Raw genomic sequence first — 20309 nt, forward strand, 5'->3', positions numbered from 1 at the left:
GCACATCAAGGAATGCCAGAGAGTGTCAGAAAGGAACAGCAGCCAGGGAGACTCAGGGAACAGTCTTCTTCAGAGCCCCTCGAGGAAATGACCTTTGCTACCTCGATGGCAGCAGTCTAGCCTCTACTGCTGTGAGGCAATGACTCTCTGCAGTTCCAAGGCACCTAGCCTGTGGTAATTGGTTATGCAGACCTGGGAAGTCGCCTGGACACTATGAGTGAACTGAAGTCAGGGCACTGGCATCTTGGAGTGGATAGCCTCATCTCCGTGTGACAGGCAGGAGTCTTCACGGAAGACTCAGAGTGACTGCCATGTCCCTATGTGATCCGGCTTCTCCTGGCCGGCTGACTAGTTCATGGGGCTGATGGCTGATTGCATTAAGATGAACCAGTTATTTGCTTAGGGATGTCGGAAGGGGGCAGAGACTGCATGGAAAAGCTTGGTATGGGTGTGTGTGTGGGGGCTTTGTCAGCTGCCATTCTGCCATGTGAAGTGGGAAAGTGAAAATGAAGCATACAGTCCAGGAAGGGGATGGGTACTCTTGGGTACGAGATGCTGGTCCAACCAAGCACAGTGGTCAGGGCAGAGGGGGCAGAAGGGGTGAAGCTTCTCACGGAGGCATGGTGACACATGGTCGACTGTGGGTCGTGGGGCCTCAGGGCTAGACTGTATCTTTCTCTGGGACATTTAAAAGCACACCTTGGAATCCCGGATCACGTGGAACTTCAGGTACTCCTTCAGCTTGTCCCTGTTGTCTTGACTGAACAGGAAGTCCTGTTGCTCCTGGGGCAAGGCTTGGAGGGCTTTGTCCGTGGGCCAGAAGAGAGTGACTGGGGTGTGGATGTGGTCAGTGATGACACTCAGCAAGTCCAAGTCCTGAAACACAGGGTGCCACCCTCTGTCTGGTGTGCACACACACTGTGCAATATAAGGCCCCCGCCTGACATGCGGGCAAAGGGCCTCTCTGAGCCCATCTCTTCATGACCTGTACTGTGTGCCTTGTCAGGGTTCCTGAAAGTTCCAGAGGGATAAAGCCAGAAGATAGAGCACTGCACCCCAACCATTCTGACCCCCATTTCCTTAGAAGGCAAACCAGAAAGTCAAACGTCAAGCTTTTGTAGTGGGAAAGTACATTTCAATGAATATCTTAATTTTGATCCCACTTCTGTTCAAATATTTTAACTTCTCTTTTTTATTATTATTAATTTATTCATATTACCTCTCAATGGTTATCCCTTCCCTTGTATCCTCCCATTCCTCCTTCCCTCCCTCCCTCCCATTTTCCCCTTATTCCCCTCCCCTATGACTGTGACTGAGGGGGACTTCTTCCCCCTGTATATGCTCATAGGGTATCAAGTCTCTTCTTGGTAGCCTGCTATCCTTCCTCTGAGTGCCACCAGGTCTTCCCACTCAGGGGACGTGGTCAAATATGAGGCACCAGAGCATGTGTGAAAGTCAGTCCCCACTCTCCACTCAACTATGGAGAATGTCCTTTCCATTGGCTAGATTTGGGTACGGGTTTGAACTTTACGGCCTGTATTGTCCTTGGCTGGTGCCATAGTTTGAGCGGGACCCCTGGGCCCAGATCTGCCTATCATAATTTTCTTCTTGTAGGTTTCTAGGATCCTCTGGATCCTTCAACTTTGCCATTCTTTAACTTCTCAAGACTATTTTTTTTCTCACATTTCGTTAAAAAATGCCATATACAATATTGATGTATGCATGTTTGCTTATAAAGTTTCTAGATAAAATGTACTCCAAAGAAACGTCAAGATGAATAGGAGAAGTCTTTTTGAGCCTTATGTGGTACGGGACTGTCACATACATTGACTTTTTTTCCGTGTGAAGGAGGCTTTATGATCTACTTTGGTCTAAAACGGTTTGTCCAACCAGACCCTATGGAACAGGTACAAGGTGGCTGCAGAGTTTTGTGGTGGCTAGGTGGACAAAGGTTACTGATTCATGACATCTTTGGATAGTCTCATCTAAAAAGTATTTATTACACTTTTTATTTATTTATTTATTTATATTTACTGGAGGCTGAGTGCAGAGGTCAGAGGATAGCTTGTAGGAGGTGGTTCTTTCCTCCTGTCATGAGAGTCCTTGGGATTTTCAGTTTGAACGCGTGGGAACCCCCCATTTCCAACCAGCTTCCCAGAGAATCTGAGACACAGATCTTCTATGGAATTGAGGACCTACAGAGTGTGCTTTGTGGGGAACCAAAGTTCTTGGAGCTCTTTGGGGGACTGGTCAGTGTGGGGTGCCTCTGGCAGATATAAGCACAAGCAAACCTAAGAAATCAGAGTTCCATGTGGGCCATACCCAACTCCTCTTTCCCTCTAGTGTTTTACCTGTATTAACTTGCTGAATCTGGTATATCCATGGTTTACTGCCACTGTAGTGAGATTCTGCTGCAAAGATAAGGACAGAAAACATCTCTCTCATCTCTCACCCGTGCCCAATCATTTGACATTGTGACATGACATGGCTACGTACAAAGTTCATACCTAAGAGCTGGGCAGCACTACAGCTTCCCTGACTGGAGGATGGCTCCTTCCTGAGGTGGCCACTCTCACTCAAGAGACAGAGATACAGAAACAAATCTAATATCATATGTAAGTTTAGTTACTTCGTGTTGGGCCACTTTTTTTTTATTGCTATCTTGGGATGCATCTGTCAGTTGAACCTGCCCCCTTTGGACAGTTTGCCAGGTACTTTAACACAACCCAACTGCGTACAACGGTAACACAGCAGGGCTAGCCATTGGCTCATTAGCACTCAAAAAAGCTGTTTTTTTTTTTTTTTTTTTTTTTTTTTTTTATTCTGCCCATGATTTTCTGCATTACAGAGTCTGAGAGGCTAGACATGACATCTTCCCAACTCCCTTGCAGCTAGAAGCCCACAAGCAATGCAGGATCAACCAAATATGAGCACCATGGATGCTAGTCTCCTGGAACACAATGGTGTGGAGGTGAGGTTAGTCTTTAGTGCCCTGGGAGGAGAGGCTAAAGGGCTGCAATCTGAGGAGCTGTAACAGTCGGAATGTTCCTAATGTCAAGATTTTCTAGTTTGCTTTGTTTTCACATGTACAGCATTGAAATTAGACTATGGCCTCCAAAAAGATTTATTCATATACATAATATCTCAAGAAACTCCTCTTTGTAAGTGAGGTTCAGTGGACTCTGACATCTGCAACAAAGGAGAGTGGCCAATACTAACAACTAAAACAAAGTGAACTGGGCCTGGAGGCTGAGGCCTATAATCTTACCTACTTTGGAGTCTGAGGTAGGAGAATGAACAGTTAATAAAGGAAAGTAAAGAAAAGAAAAGAAAAGAAAAGAAAATTTTGAGGCCTATCTGGGCTGCAGAAGTGACTTTAACACCAGCTTAAGCAAATTAGTAAGACCCTGTCCCAAAATAGAAAAAAAAAAAAGGCTAATTTTGTAGTTCAGGAGGAAGGCACTTGCCTATCATACAAAGCTCTAGGTTCAACCTCCAGTAGCACAGAAAGAAATACATAAGAGAATAAATGAATAAATAGTTAAAATTGTTCTGTATGTTAGGAAGAAATTTTATTCCCAGTGTACTTTTTGTGATATCTAATTATCCACTTTTCCTTCCCTCTTTTCCCTCCCCTCTTTTCCCCTTCCCACTTTTCCCTCCCCTCCCCTCCCTCCCTCCTCTTCCATTCTCCAAATCTATATAAGACAACTTTCCCTCATGGGCACTAAAGAAAAACTCATAAACATTTATTTATAAAACACTTTGTTAGGAGACAGGGTTTCACTATATTGGCAAGGTTGGCATGTGACTCCTGGGCGCCCACAACCCTTGTACTTGAACCTGCTGAGTACCTGGGCTGCAGCACGTACCGCTGCCCCTGGCTAAAAGCCACATACTGATTTTAGGGCAACTTTTGCTGACTTATGTATCATAGGCTTGTAGTGACAAGATTACAATGCTGCAAAGTGATGCCTCCAACCAGATCTGAGCGGATGACGACATAGACAGCACGTGCTGGAGGGTGACAGTAGGTTACCTACCAGAACATTGCCTGAGGCATCTTTGGGGGTGATAATCAAGTTTTGGGGAGACAGCAGTTTGTCTATGATGTGGATGACTCCGTTGGTGCTGATGATGTCACTGGACAGGATCTTTGCCTTATCGTTGATATACACAGTGTCCTGAAGACAAATGAAACTGAGAGATATGAACACAGAGAGACTGCACAGTGTGCTTCTCCACAGAACTAACGCTTCTCAGATGTACCCAATTATCAGGGGCGGAGCTTGAAGGTCCATGGGACTTAAGCACGTTATTTATTAAGACCCTAAAAGGAAATTAACGATGAGAATGCAGTCTTCACCCGTGCGGTTATCAGCAGGTAATATATAATCAGCCAGCTTGGCTGGTTGCTTATTTCAACACAATTCTGAACACTCATAGAGTAAACAGCTCACAGTTGGCTTCTCGCTAGTGTATCCTCAACATCCCCCTCCCCTCTACACCACCTGTGCTGTTGGGAGCTGCCTTGCCTCTGAGTCGGAATTCCAACTCAGCTGCTTTTTTGCGGATGTGACTTTGTTTTTTTTATTTTTTAATTTTTTTTATGGTGTTTTGAGACAGGGTTTCTCTGTGTAGCCTTGACTGTCCCGGACTCACTTTGTAGACCAGGCTGGCCTCGAACTCACAGCGATCCGCCTGCCTCTGCCTCCCGAGTGCTGGGATTAAAGGCGTGTGCCACCACGCCCGGCTTGGGGATGTGACTTTGGACAAACTTCTTTTGCCTCTTTGAGCTCAGCTTCTGTGTTTGGAAATTGGGGACAAGGATGGTATTCACATCTCGAGGCTGCTGGACCAACCAAACCAGTGCACTTGAAATCCTTAGCACACTGCTCTACACACAGTAAAAACGACTCAGTGGGGTCGAGGCCGTCACTCCGGGGAAGGGAAGCCAGACGCCTGTAGGACGAGGACAGCACCTTCCTGAGGCAGCTGCTCTTACCTGAGAGACAGAAATGGAAATTGGCTCGCCTTGGAGGGTTGTGGCATTCCTGGTCACTTTTAGGCTTTCCAGCAGCAGCTGTTGGCAGGCAACCACATGGTACCGAAGAACCTGAGGCATGAGGCCTTGCTGAGCCCACTCTGCAATCTGGAAGAGAGGACAGGTGGGGGTGGAGGAGGAGGAGGAGGAGGTGGGGGCCGCTCTCCCATCCTCTGAGAAGCTAGTGACAGGCTTAGTTTGTGTTGGGGACACAGGCAGAGTCTGGTCAGGGAGGGGGGTGAGAATCACAGGTGAGAGGTGTCTCAGGGGGCCTCCTGCCTAGCCTGTCACAGCACTGCTTGAAGGATGCTGGTGTCCTACAGTGCTCCTCGGAAAAGAATTTTCTTGGGAAGCATGTTAGGAAAGAGCATGGGAGGACCCCTCCTAGAGAGGACTGGAAGATACTATGACATTTTTTCTACTTGGATTCAAGATACAAAGAAGGGGCCGGAGAGATGGCTCAGTAGTTAAGAGCACTGGCTGCTCTTCCAAAGGACTCAGGTTCAATCCCCAGCACCCACACGGCAGCTCACAACTGTCTATAAATCCAATTCTAGGGAATCTGACATCCCCACGCAGATACACATGCAGGCGAAACACCAAAGCACATAAAAATAAGTGAGCCTTGAGAGAAAAAAAAATTCAGATCTAAAAATGCAGCATATTAAAAAAAAAGATACAAAGAATACAATTCTGAAATCACTGTAATAAAAAGCCCATGAAACATCATTTCACTCCATTGAGACTTTAAATTAAAATAGACAAACGTCAAATGATTAAATGATTTTAAATATTATTCTTATGTCTTTGCTTTGCTGGTACCCAAAACATGCACAGAGAGAGAGAGAGAGAGAGAGAGAGAGAGAGAGAGAGAGAGAGAGAGAGAGAGAGAGAGAGAGAGAGAGAGAGAGAGAGAGAGAGAGAGAGGAGGAGAGAGGAGAGAGAGAGGAGAGAGAGAGAGAGAGAGAGAGAGAGAGAGAAAGAGAGAGAGAGAGAGAGAGAGAGAGAGAGAGAGAGGGCAGTGTGCTCGGTGGCTAAGAACAAGTCCTTTCTCCAACACCTCCCAGCAATGGGTCTCAGGCAGTTACTTCCCTCAGTGTTCTCCTCTGTAAAATGGGGGTAACACTTTGCTTCAGGTCTGACAGGAGAATAAAGCAGATACATGCAGGCCAGGCCCCGTTCTGAGTGCAGTTATCAATGCAGATGCTAGCTGTCTGTATTTATAGGCAACGTGGCACAGGGCACAGTGACCTACAGAGCAGAAAGGCTCTGATAAGTCCTGCAAATCAAGAATTTACTTAAATTCCTTTAATTCAGCATCTGCTTGGCCCAATTTTTTTTTTTCCTTTGGTCTATAGGGAGTTGGATCCCTTGACTACTTGTAACTTCTCCAACTTCCTACTCTGGTTAGGCATGCCTTTAGAAAGTCTCTGGCCAGTGGCATCCCAACAAATGCTTCACACAGGTGAGCAGCCTCTTCCATTGCTGGTCTGCTCTACCTGAGCCCAGATCTCTTATCCACAAACAATCCCCACGGTGCCTTCAGAGACCATGCCTTTCTTTCCCCAAGCCCTCCACAGTCCCCAGCCTCGTGCTCACTTTGGGCTCCTGATTGAAGGAGTTGGATGAAGGCGCAAACACCGTAAAGGGGCCAGGTCCAGCCAGCTCTCGGACAGCATGCTCCTGCGGGAAGGGAGGTGGGGCCACATGCCTCTCTTTCACAGACAGGCATAGCAGCATCTTCTTTCACAGACACAGATCGAGGCTCAAAGAGATGCCAGAGTTAGTGTTTTTGTCTCAGGCTCAGAGTAAACCCAGAATCTATGCTGTCAAAATTATGTTTTTTTTTTTCCTAAGTAAAAAATTAACATGTGGCTATTAGATTAATGATTTTGAAAACAGACTCCCAAGAAGATAACAGCTCCCCTGTAGCCCTCATCAAAGATGACTCTCCTCTCCACGTGCTGGCTATACTCACACGACTGTAACAAGCAAGATGACTCGCTTAACTGTCTAGCTGTCTTCTTGGCGTCCTAAGATGGCAAGGCTGCTAGGGCGTTTGCTTCTAGTCTCTCGAGTCTCATTCTTCAGTGCATCTGGGATTTATGTGGCTGGTTCCCAGAAGGTCAGCATGCTCTCACCTAACTAGCCTTCCCATTGAGAGTTGACTGTCAACTTCATCGGGTTAAAGGAGCACCCAGGAGGAGACTGAGCAGCACACTTCCGGAAGTGCCTGAGAGGTGGTTTTCTTAGCTGGGGGAGAGACTCTGAGGTCTGACTTAATGAACAGGTTACTTCCTCCAGGCATTCAGGCTGTGCAGGAGGTGAAAGATGGGAGGTGGGGACTGGTTGAGCAAGGGAGCTTCCCTGGGAGGTGTATCTTGCCCTGCTTCCTGTGCGCCAGGACAAAAGCTCCTCTGCTGCATGTTCCTGGTGCTATGACGTTCTGCCTCACAATAGCCCAGAGGCATAGAGCCTGCAAACACTTTCCTCCCTCGGGCTGTTTCTGTCAGCATCGTAACAGCTATGAAAAGCAGCCCATACACCCACGAAAGTCTCTTTCTCCGCTGCTGTGACAGGCACTTTCATCCACAGCCGCAGTCACTTAACCATGGGATCTGTTCTGAGACAAGCGTTCTTAGGCCACTTTGCTACTGTGTGACCGTCCCACCCCTCGGTGACTCACACAGATCAAGTCCTACTGGTGGTGGGAGCCCTATGTGACAAACTCCTTCACTTTCCCTATTGTATTTTTACTGTATCTTTTCAATGTTTAGATGTGACCAGTGTCACAAACGTCAACCTGTGTGATTACACCTGAGGCATGAGAGACGGAGTTCTCAGATGGCCAACAACTGGGCTGGTGCCATCAATCCTAGTTCCAGACTTCTTTCTGCCCTCCAAGACTTCGGAAGCCACAGCTTTATCTAGTATCTTGCTGGCAACATGGCATGTTGATACATGTATGCATACATTCATACACATGTACACACATGTGTACATAGTTAAATACACACACACACACAAACACACACACACACACACACACTCTGGTGGTGGAAGGAATCCAGGACCTGGCACATGCCTCAGAAGTAGAAACACACTTTTTTACCTGTAACTGGAAGAAATACTGGGATGTTGCTGGGTACTTAGGCAGTTCCTGCCAACAAGAAGAGGAAAATGCCATTACTTCACCTGTGAATCACACAGGGAGGGTTTGTCTGCTGGAAAGCCACGTGATGGTTTTCTTCTAGCCTAAGAATGACCTAGTGACACGCTGACTCTCAGTTTCTTTCTGGACTCTCCAATTTACAAAAGAAAGACCCAGCTACCCCGCCCCCACCCTCCCCCACCCCCACCAAAGCAGTCACAAGCATTTCAAATGGAGCTCAAATCTTTACAAAACACACCAAACATAGTTGAAATCTTGTAAAGGCCAGTTATTACTTATGGCTCAATTGGCCTCCCTGACAACGAGAAGGTTGGCTCAGTCGGAATGCTTTGGTCTCTCCTTAAGACCATTTTATGAGTGTTTACAGTATGTGGAAACCAGGAACCACCATACCAGCTCTTCTTCTACCTGCAGTATGGGCAGATGGGGCAAACAGCAGGCACGCACATGAGCACACACACATATCACAAAGACACCACACGCCCATACCTCATCCACCGCACCTCCCCCCATGCACACACAAACACAACACACACCCACCACACACCTACATCTACACCATAAAGACACCACACCACACCAAATAAACACACTCCCCCATACACCTCCCCCATCCCCACACTCCCATACAACCCAGACACCACACACACACCATACATACACACCCACTGTGTACTACACACACACAATATAATACAAATACACACTAGACAGCACACAGAGACATGCACACCATTACACATATACAGTATTCGTACCAAACATCACACACATAGACACACACATACACATGGACACACACATACACATGGACACACACATACACATAGACACACACATACACATAGACACACACATACACATGGACACACATACACATGACACACACAGACACATAGACACACACATACACATAGACACACACATACACATAGACACACACATACACATGGACACACACATACACAAGACACACACATACACATAGCCACACACATACACATGGACACACACACATACACATGGACACACACTACACATAGACACACACATACCATAGACACACACATTACACATAGACACACACATACACATGGACACACAATACACATGACACACACATACACATGGACACACACATACACATAGACACAACATACACATAGACACACCATACACATAGACACACACATACACATAGACCACACACACACATAGACACACACATACACATGGACACACACATACACTTGACACACACATACACATAGACACACACATACACACACACACATAGACACACACATACACATAGACACACACATACACATAGACACACACATACACATGGACACACACATACACATAGACACACACATACACATAGACACACACATACACATGGACACACACATACACATGGACACACACATACACATAGACACACACATACACATAGACACACACATACACATAGACACACACATACACATACACATAGACACACATACACATGGACACACACATACACATAGACACACACATACACATGGACACACACATACACATAGACACACACATACACATGGACACACACATACACATGGACACACACATACACATGGACACACACATACACATGGACACACACATACACATGGACACACACATACACATAGACACACACATACACATGGACACACACATACACATGGACACACACATACACATAGACACACACATACACATAGACACACACATACACATAGACACACACATACACATGGACACACACATACACATAGACACACACATACACATAGACACACACATACACATAGACACACACATACACATAGACACACACATACACATAGACACACACATACACATAGACACACACATACACATAGACACACACATACACATAGACACACACATACACATAGACACACACATACACATAGACACACACATACACATAGACACACACATACACATGGACACACACATACACATAGACACACACATACACATAGACACACACATACACATAGACACACACATACACATAGACACACACATACACATAGACACACACATACACATAGATACACACATACACATAGACACACACATACACATAGACACACACATACACATAGACACACACATACACATGGACACACACATACACATAGACACACACATCACATGGACAACACATACACATGGACACACATACACATAGACACACACATACACATAGACACACACATACACATGGACACACACATACACATAGACACACACATACCAATGGACACACACATACACATAGACACACACATACACATGACACACACATACACATGGACACAACCACATACACATGGACACACACATACACATAGACACACACATACACATAGACACACACATACACATAGACACACAACATACACAGAGACCAACACACATACACATGGACACACACATACACATAGACACACACATACACATGACACACACATACACATGGACACACACATACACATAGCCACACACATACACATAGACACACACATACACTAGACCACACATACACATAGACACACACATCACATAGACACCACATACACATAGACACACACATACACATGGACACACACATACCATAGACAACACACATACACATGGACACACACAGACACATAGACACACACATACACATAGACACACACATACACATAGACACACATACACATAGACACACACATACACATGGACACACACATACACATAGACACACACATACACATGGACACACACATACACATGGACACACACATACACATAGACACACACATACACATAGACACACACATACACATAGACACACACATACACATGGACACACACATACACATAGACACACACATACACATGGACACACACATACACATGGACACACACATACACATATACCCCCATATATCAATACACACTATGCTCCACACACAACACATACACATGCCATAGAAACCGCTCCCACCATAGCACACTCCTAGTCCAAGACACTGCATGCACACACATACACCACACATAATCACACGCCACCCACACTGTGCCACACACCCACACACCGTGCACAGTACATCCTACAACCACTGCACTCTGCACACACATGCTACACCATGCACCATACGCCCACACTCACGTTGTATCACACACACGACACACACAGCCAACACATTCTGCACGCCCATGCCACATATACCACACATACCACATCCATCTATTCACATGCAAACCCCAAACATGGCAGTGCCTTGGCATTGCTGCATGTTCTTGACGTACGTATTTACTTTTTTTAATAACACGATGCAGTTGATGCCCTTATCATTTCCTTTCCCGGATTCAGAGTGCATAGAAAGGTGACGTCACGTGCTCGGAGCCACAGTGCTACTCCCTGGCAGAGCGGAATGCAAACCCAGATGTCTCTGGCTCCGGAGCTGCGTCAGTCTTTACTCATGAGACCACTCACTTCCCAGGCTACAGGGGTTTCCCTGCGCGGACAAATCCATTTCATTGCAACTGATTTGCAAGTCCCTGGGAACCTGGGCTCTTGGGAAATGGAGTTGACTTCCCGAAGGCTTGTCACTACCTCGTAGATGTTGCCACGGCAGATGAATCCGTCCCCCGTGTAGTTCGGCTTGCAGGTGCATATCCTTTGATCTTGTCCAGTGTGATTGCAGATGGCAAATGGACTGCAGCCTCCATTATTCTGGTAAAATTGCCAAGAGATGGAGAAGGGGCTTAGTCAGACCAGTAAGTTTGATGGCTTTGCCGATATTTGCTAAGCAATTTGTGCTGAAATTCATATTTTGAGGGACACTTGTCTGTCATGTGGAAAACACTGGACCGAATCCCTAGCAACGCACGCGTGCGCGCGCGCACACACACACACACACACACACACACACACACACACAGAGGCTCCAAATGTGGCTGGGTCCTTAAGCCCCAGGTCACCTGTAACTGTGACCTTATTTAGAAAAGCATCTTTGTAGATGTCATGAAGGGTCTTGAGATGACCTTAAACCCACAGGTGTCTGTGTAGGAGCAGAAGGCAGGCATGGAGGTGAAGAGAGAGGCAGAAGGCTGCAGTTTGCACACACAGCCAGTGGCTCTGGAATTCCTCGCTGTGGGTTTAAGGAGCCTCATCTCAAGACCCTTCATGACAAAGGAGGGTCTTCAGAAACATCCCTGCTGACACTGGGTTTAGATTTTAGCCCTCCAGAGCCATATATAAACTTCTGCACCCAGCCTATGGTTAAACATTACCACGGCCCTGTTGTGATGTTTAGTTTGAACTGTCAGTGTGATGCAATCTAGAACCACCCGGGAAGGGACTATCAGTCAGGAACTGCCTAGATCAGGCTGGCTGGTAAGCACGCCTACAGGAGGAAATCATTATTTTTTTAAAGTTAATTATGTATTTTTTATGTGTATAGGTGTTTTGCTTACATGTATGTCTGCGCAGCACATGTGTGCCTGGTACCCAGGGATTGGCATCAGACCCTCTTGAGTCTGGAATTACATTGTGAGCTGCCATGTGAGTGCTGACAATGAAACCCTGGTCTTCTGGAAGAGCAGCCAGTTGCTCTTACCTGCCGAGCCATCTCTCCAGCCCCTATGGGTGCTTTACCTTGATTAAGTTAATTGAGGTTTAATGATTTCCCAACTCTGAGTGGTGCCTTCTCTAGGCAGGTGGCCCTGAACTGTATGAGTGGAAAAGGTGGAGCTCAGCACAAGAGAAACATGCGTTAAGTCATCGCTCTCTGACCCTGGCTATGGATATAATGTCACCAGCTCTCTAAGGTTCTGGCCACCGTGCCTTCTCTGCAGTGGTGGACTATGGCCTGGAATTGTGACCCAGATAAACCCCTTTGCTTTGTTAGGGCATTTTATGATGCAACAGGAAACGAAACTAAGATGCCCAGGAAAATAATTCACAGCTAGAGTCTTCTCATCAGGAAGTTGTGGGGTAATCAGTCCTCATCCCGTTGGGTCGCAGAAGAATTAAAAATGAAAGAAAGCATGGAAACCCGGATCTCTAGAGACCGGCGCATATATAAATGCCACACTGACGCAGGTGGTCAGAGGCCTGCATGACCAAAGTCCCCACATGTGACATGCCAGGCTGTCAGGTTTATGGAACCTCTCAGTTATGGGAAGCATGGGCCTGGGGTAGGCTGAACAGGAGTGGATAGCGTGACCAGTTTCAGGCTTAGTGTGATCCTCATTGGCTGGCACCGCGTGGAGCTAGTCTACAGTCAGAAGCCCTGGGAGAACCATGGAAGGGATGCAGGCTGCTCACAACGGGACTGTCATGAGTTAGGTTTGTACAGACGTCATGAATGAAGTTCCCGGGTCCTGAGATCTCTCTCGATGTCTAACCATGAAGTACAACATATCTGAGATAAGTAGGGCCTGTTTTTAAAATTGTGTGCTCTCTTGAGCACATTCTCCTTAGTTCACCGAAGACAGCGAATCAGGAAAGACACAACAAATCTGGGTAGTAGAACCTATGTTCTGGGGTGTGTGTGTGTGTGTACGCGTGCATGTGCAAGTGCCCTTGTGTGTGTGTAAAAGATAGGAGAATTGACAATTGGCTTCTATGTGAATTATTATTATTATTTTTTTTTAAGCCGATTGGTTTTAAGAGCTGGTTTAGGTTTACAGAAAAACAGTGGCAAATACAGACAGACCCATGGAGACACTGCCATTCCGTGGCTTTCTCCATCATTAAGGTCTAGTCTGTAGCTTCCATGTTGGTCCACTCTTGCACATTCTGTGGGTCTTGACAAATGTTTAGTGATATGTGCCCATCGTGGACAGCTTCCTCTTGAGTAGTTTCTGCAGCCAGTATTTGATATCTTGGGGGATCTTCCAACCTTCCTCACCCCCTTTCACCCTTTTAACCCCCTCACACTAGAAAAGAGAGGAAGAAAGTATAGAGAGGAAGGGGGGGAAGTATCATTAGACGACTTCCTGTTGATTAGGAGAGTCGGGCTCCTTGGGGGCAAGTTTGATCGAGTCAAGGCTATACAGCTGTAGATGTAGGCGCAGATGCAGCTATATAAGGACACAGTCAGGACGGCTAACTTCTTCTTCCCATTGTTCCTTCCTTGCTCGCAGCTACTTAACGAACCACAATCAACAGCATTCAACTAGCAGCCAGCAACCCGCCCACTGGGCATCTAGACTTTATATCTCCTCCGAAAAGTTCCCAGAATTCCAAACACCACATCTAGACTTTATGTATCCTCCGAAAAGTTCCCAGAATTCCAAACACCACATCTAGACTTTATATATCCTCGGAAAAGTTCCCAGAATTCCAAACACCACATCTAGACTTTATATATCCTCGGAAAAGTTCCCAGAATTCCAAACACCACATCTAAGCTTTATATATCCTCCGAAAAGTTCCCAGAATTCCAAACACCACATCTAGACTTTATATATCCTCCGAAAAGTTCCCAGAATTCCAAACACCACATCTAGACTTTATATATCCTCCGAAAAGTTCCCAGAATTCCAAACACCACATCTAGACTTTATATATCCTCCGAAAAGTTCCCAGAATTCCAAACACCACATCTAGACTTTATGTATCCTCTGAAAAGTTCCCAGAATTCCAAACACCACATCTAAGCTTTATATATCCTCTGAAAAGTTCCCAGAATTCCAAACATCACACACTCCCAGAAACTATGTGCAGCTTGCAAAAAATCACGTCCCTGCTAAGGTACGACCAGGTAAATCCCAGTCAACTGCTGTGAAGCAGCCCCAAATCCCACACCTGGGACTGAAAACGAAAACTTACTCTTCTAATATTTCTGTGTCTTTTAAAGAAACCAAAATTCTTACTACACGTTTCTTATCCCTAAGACCTCCCACGGTCCCCTTATTCCTCCCAGCCCCTCTCAACTTCTGGCCACTGACTAATCTCCTAGCGAAACCTGCAGCTTTTTCTTTTCCACAACATAACCTCTGTGCTTGCCAGGGTTCGTTTGAGCTGGTCTTCTCTTCTTCCCTATTAGGTACATAAAGAACAAACAAAGAACAAACTCAGGCAACATACCAACGCTCTCTCACGCAGGCACTGTGGCCAGGGAACTGGATTTTTGAGCAGGACACTAAGGCCTGTTAGTTGACTTGTAAATGCTTCCTAGCACCCCCACCCCCATGCCCTGGGAAACTAATCAAGCTGGCTTTGGGACACTTGCATCAGATGAATGCTGGACCAACTCTGTGTAGTTAGATCCCTTCAGAATCTTGTAGCCAAGGGGCAGGCTGTGTGTGTGTGTGTGTGTGTGTGTGTGTGTGTTTAGCAGTCTGTTCTCTCCAGTCTCCCCAATATGACAATGCCACATAAGAGGAAAAAAGAGCCTCAGAATAAGAATCAGTTTGGGGAGTCTGGGGAGAGCACCTGGCCTCTGTACTCCCCCGAGGCCACGTGCCTGGAAGCATACTCACGGTGAGGCAGACGTTGATGAGCGTGCAGACCTTCCCATCTCCAGTGTACTTTGGCAAGCAGTTACAGACGGACTGTTGGGGAGCAGAGGCAAACAGCATCATTTAAGAGGGGAGGTCTGCCCTGGCCAGTGCGCTGGATCTTAGACTTGAATTTGATTGTGGAATAGCAGTATACGGAGGGACTGTGCTTTCATCGTTATTGTTTGGTAATACCTAGTCTAGTATACTTGAGTACTAGATCTCACGGATTTCCCGCCCTTGTTGCCAAGACAACTTCTCTTTTGATGGGTGGAGGCTCGTGGGAAAAGAAGTTATTGTCTTATCTCCTCCAGGAATGAGGTCAGACACCACTGCTGGCAGAGGCAAGGGGAAGGCTTTGCAGCTCACAGGGTTATACACAGAGCAGGTGGTCGTACCCTTTCAATGGACAGACAAGGGAGGTAGCTGGGAACGTCAGGGAGTTGGGTACAGGCCCCCACAGGCCTGATGGCTACTTGTTAGGACTTGAATCCACAGTCGGGGCTAGCCAGGGCAACCTGAAAAGTTTTCCACTGTTTCTCCTCTTCTGTCACCATTGGTCCCAACCTTGTTCAAACCTTTACCAAGATGCCTACCAGCTATGTGTTCTCAGCTGAAATTGTATTCTTAGAGCTATTTCCCATCGCTTCCTTCCAGGTCTGCAGGAACACTGTCCTAGGTCCTAGAGGCTGGAAACCTTATGGAGTTTCCTCATTCCATGTATATTTAAAAACTCTACCGAGCTGGGTGTGGTGGCACATGCCTGTAATCCCAGCACTCGGGAGGCAGAGGCAGGTGGCAGATCTCTGTGAGTTTGAGGCCAGCCTGGTTTAGAGAGGGAGTCCAGGATGCCAAGCCCACACAGAGAAACCCTGTCTTGAAAAGCCAAAAACAAACAAAAAACCCTCTACTGAGACACTAAAATATGTGAGTAAAAGTATATAGGCTGCTAAGATTTTCTGATGATTAAATTCACACATTCAACACACACACACATATGCACATGCACATGCATGCAAGCAAAGCACGCATGCACACACAGAGCACATCCACACCCACATGCATATGCAGGCATATGCATGAACACACATACATGCACACATGTGTACACACACACACACACACACAGTTTAGTTAGTTGTCTGTTCTCTTCATTCTCTCCAGAATAAGAATCAGTTTTGGGAGTCTGGGGAGAGCACCTGGCCTCTGTATTCCTTAGAAGGTGGGAGAAGGCTCCGAGGCCCTGCGCCTGGAAGCTACTCACGGTTAATTTAGGGTTCTTCAGTCAGGCATGTGCTCGATCTGCCCACTGAGATATGCCACGCTGCAGTCTCCTACGTGGCTCAGTGAGCTCCAGGGGACATATCCTGGGTATCTGACTTGTTACCAGGTGTTACAATCTATGAACTGCCCTGCCTGGCCATTTTGTGTGTTCATTGTGCGTCTGAGTGTGAGGGAGGCAGAGTATGGGTCTTTGCTCCTCTGTTGCTCCCTGTGTCCTTTTGCTGCATGACCGCCACCCATGCTGGCTTATTTTTCATACTCCCCCAAATTCACTTGCCCCAGGGTAGCTGCATAGCTCTGTGTTGGGGGTCATGTTAACGGGAGATGTCTGAACTATGAACTTCTGGCATGGCACAGTGACCCCTAGAGCCAAAGACAAGTGGTAGGTATTCTGAGGATCAGCAAGCTGACAGGCAAATTTCTTTTAGAAACTTCTAGGATCACATGGGGTTTGCAGATGTGCACACCCCATTTTTAGAAAGCCCCTTTCCTAGTCCCCCCATTTGTCTCCTTCTCCCTGCCACCAGATTTCCTCTTGTGCTTTTATTATCTGTTCTACAGTATTTCTGGTTGCAGCGGGGACCAATATCTGTTCTGCACTTTGCTCCCTTAGGCCTGGGTCTTAAGAGGCAGGAGTTTCCTCCCAGCAAACCTGCCAGAGGCAGCTCACCTGATTGGGTCCCGTCTGAGTGCACTCTGCATTCTTGTCACAACCGCCGTTGTTCTCCAAACATGGGTTTATTTCTTTAAAACAAAAGTCAACACATGTCATGAGCGGCAAGCTTTATTTCTGTGAAAAAGCATTTTGAGGGATAACTGACCAAGAGCGGCAGGGGTCACCGTGGGATTCAGGTTTCTAGAAGTTCAGTGGAGGAAGTGACTCAGTGGGGAAGAAGGGTTTCTCCAAGTCCCCCACCCCCCATTGGGCCAATTCTAGCAGAGGCATCTGACCCTCTGTGGAACAAATATAAATGTTTCTAATGAGATTCTTAACATCCAGCCCACTCGTGCTACAAAGGAGGAGACTTGGGAATGAGGGTGCAGCTGTTTGCAGCATCACAACGCAGGCTGGTTTAGAGGGGGCTCGGCCACTGGTGCTGAGTTTAGGACACTCTGAGGAGGAGCGAACTGCTCCAGCTAAAGCATCTCTCCATTGTCTGCTTAATCGTGGCAGAGGGGAAAGGGCTGCACAGTGCACAGCTCAGGCAGCACGCTGATCTAGCGGTCAGAATTCACATTATAAACAAGGGCTGGATGGAAAGCCCGAGATTTGTGACATTCTGCAAAGGAGGCAACATCACTTTTGTCACATTCCGGTCTGGAAAATGCAAGTGGAATCTGATAATTAGAAAAATCCTCAAACCCTAAATAAAAGGCACACTATCACAGGAACAGACCAAAGAGCTAAGGCACTCAATGCAATGCCCAGTCCTCCAAAGACCCCATACTAGAGAAATGTTCAGACAATTGATGGAATTGGAATGTGAATATAATTAGGAAAAGGGTTATAGTGATAATCAATTTACTGACGTCAGGAATGGTGTGTGGTAACGTTGAAAGCTGCTCTCATTCTTAGGAAATTCATACTCAGTTATTAGGGACAAATACAACGTGACTCACACAGCTTAGTCTGAAATGACTAAGGGAAAACAGGAAAAGACACAAAGAGAACAATGGAAAAAGTGTGCAGAAGACTGTTAATGAGCAGATGTGGGTCAAGAGCCTCCCTCCCCCCCCCCTCTTTTGTTTTTTTGTGCCGAGACAGAGTTTCTCTGTGCAGCCCTGGCTGTCCTGGAACTAATTCTATAGACCAGACTGGGCTTGAACTCAAGAGATCCATCTGCCTCTGTGCCCCGAACTGCAGGGTTCGACTAAAACTCGGGAGGGAGGTCACCTGTTGAGAATGCAAGACACAAGGAAGGACAGCAAGTCTGATTGATCAAACTCTCAAACGTTATTAGTCAGGCAGCAGCTTTTATAAGTCAGAAGGCAGGGAAGCCTGTTGCTATAGCAACTGAACTGCAGGCCTTTCTCAAAACACAGGAATTCCAGGCAGGGTCATAATGTCCTGCCACACAGGGTATCTTGCTTTGTCTTCATCTGTCTTTAGTCTAACTGTTGACTCACAACAGGGTCGCTCCATCCCTATCTGTCTTTAGTCTAACTGCTGACTCACAATAGGGTCAGCTAGTTTCTGGTGAAAGGTAAGCTCTGGGAAAGACAGAGACTTAAAGGTGCAGACTTAGACAAGATGGCTGAACATTGGCCATATGACCTATCGTCCCCAACACCTCTGCCTCCTCAGTGCTGCATGATTCTTTTTTTGCTTTGTTTTGTTTTTTCGAGCAGGGGTTCTCTGTGTAGCCCTGGATGACCTGGACTCCTTTTATAGACCAAGCTGGCCTTACAGAGATCCACCTGCCTCCGCCTCCCTGAGCACTGGGATTAAAGGTGTGTGCCACCACTGCCCGGCTCCTAGTGCCTGATTCTTATTAGCATGTCTGTTGCAATCCTCCTGTGAGTGAAAATTCAGACAGCTTCCTAGAGCAGGCCTCTAGAACAGGGCTGTGTGCTGTCGGCAGAGTGTGGTAACTTTCAGGACTTACTCTGTCACGCCATTAAGTTTAAACACTGGGTATCCTAAGACACATTTTTTTTTTTTTGTTAAAAATACCAAAAAATTTAAATATTAAAAAATAGGTATATAATAAAATGGGGTAATGTAAACATATTTTAAACCTTCCTGTCTCTGCAGAATCTTATGCTGGGCCAGAAGTTCAGGCCAGTACAGCTCATCCTAGTCATGAGAGAAGAGGAGGCTGACCTCCACTGTAGCATGCAGGAGCCTCAGAAGGGAGAGGGCTTCAAGCCTCTTCCCTCTTCCTGGTAGGCCAATCTATTTTTTCCTCCTCCCCCTTCCCTCCTCCCAGTCTGCAATTTTCTACAGCAAAGACATGCAACATTGTAAATTAATTGTGGAACACTGTAAATCAATGAAAATCCAAAACTTCCTTGGGGCTAGAATTTTTTAAATGGAAAAGGTCTCTTTCTAATTCAAAGTGACTTTTTTTTTCTTCGCACCAGATGTTTGTATGCTCCTGTGGGTGCATCATGCATTCCCATACCCTTAGGCTTTCCTGTCAATATTACCTGTCCATCCCAGCATCAGTCCTAACAATGAGAGCTTACAAACCCTAACAATCCAGCAGGCCTCTGACTGACACCATGTCCACCAGATGGACAAGG

General features: G+C 46.4%; 1 protein-coding gene across 1 annotated transcript in view; it reads right to left on the reverse strand.

The window, feature by feature from the left end:
• Stab2 (stabilin 2) overlaps positions 1 to 20309 on the reverse strand; it is a 168347-nt gene that overhangs the window by 30153 nt on the left and 117885 nt on the right. Inside the window, exons 43-51 of the mRNA XM_051172938.1 lie at positions 17734 to 17807; positions 15762 to 15833; positions 11884 to 12003; positions 8157 to 8204; positions 6644 to 6727; positions 5006 to 5152; positions 4044 to 4184; positions 2352 to 2411; positions 700 to 876 (exon numbers count right to left, since the gene is read on the reverse strand). Of these exons, the coding sequence (XP_051028895.1) occupies positions 700 to 876; positions 2352 to 2411; positions 4044 to 4184; positions 5006 to 5152; positions 6644 to 6727; positions 8157 to 8204; positions 11884 to 12003; positions 15762 to 15833; positions 17734 to 17807 (923 nt within the window). The remainder of the gene's footprint in view (positions 1 to 699; positions 877 to 2351; positions 2412 to 4043; positions 4185 to 5005; positions 5153 to 6643; positions 6728 to 8156; positions 8205 to 11883; positions 12004 to 15761; positions 15834 to 17733; positions 17808 to 20309) is intronic.

The sequence above is a fragment of the Acomys russatus genome, chromosome 31 (genome assembly GCF_903995435.1).
Source record: "Acomys russatus chromosome 31, mAcoRus1.1, whole genome shotgun sequence".
NCBI classification, from domain to species: Eukaryota; Metazoa; Chordata; class Mammalia; order Rodentia; family Muridae; genus Acomys; species Acomys russatus.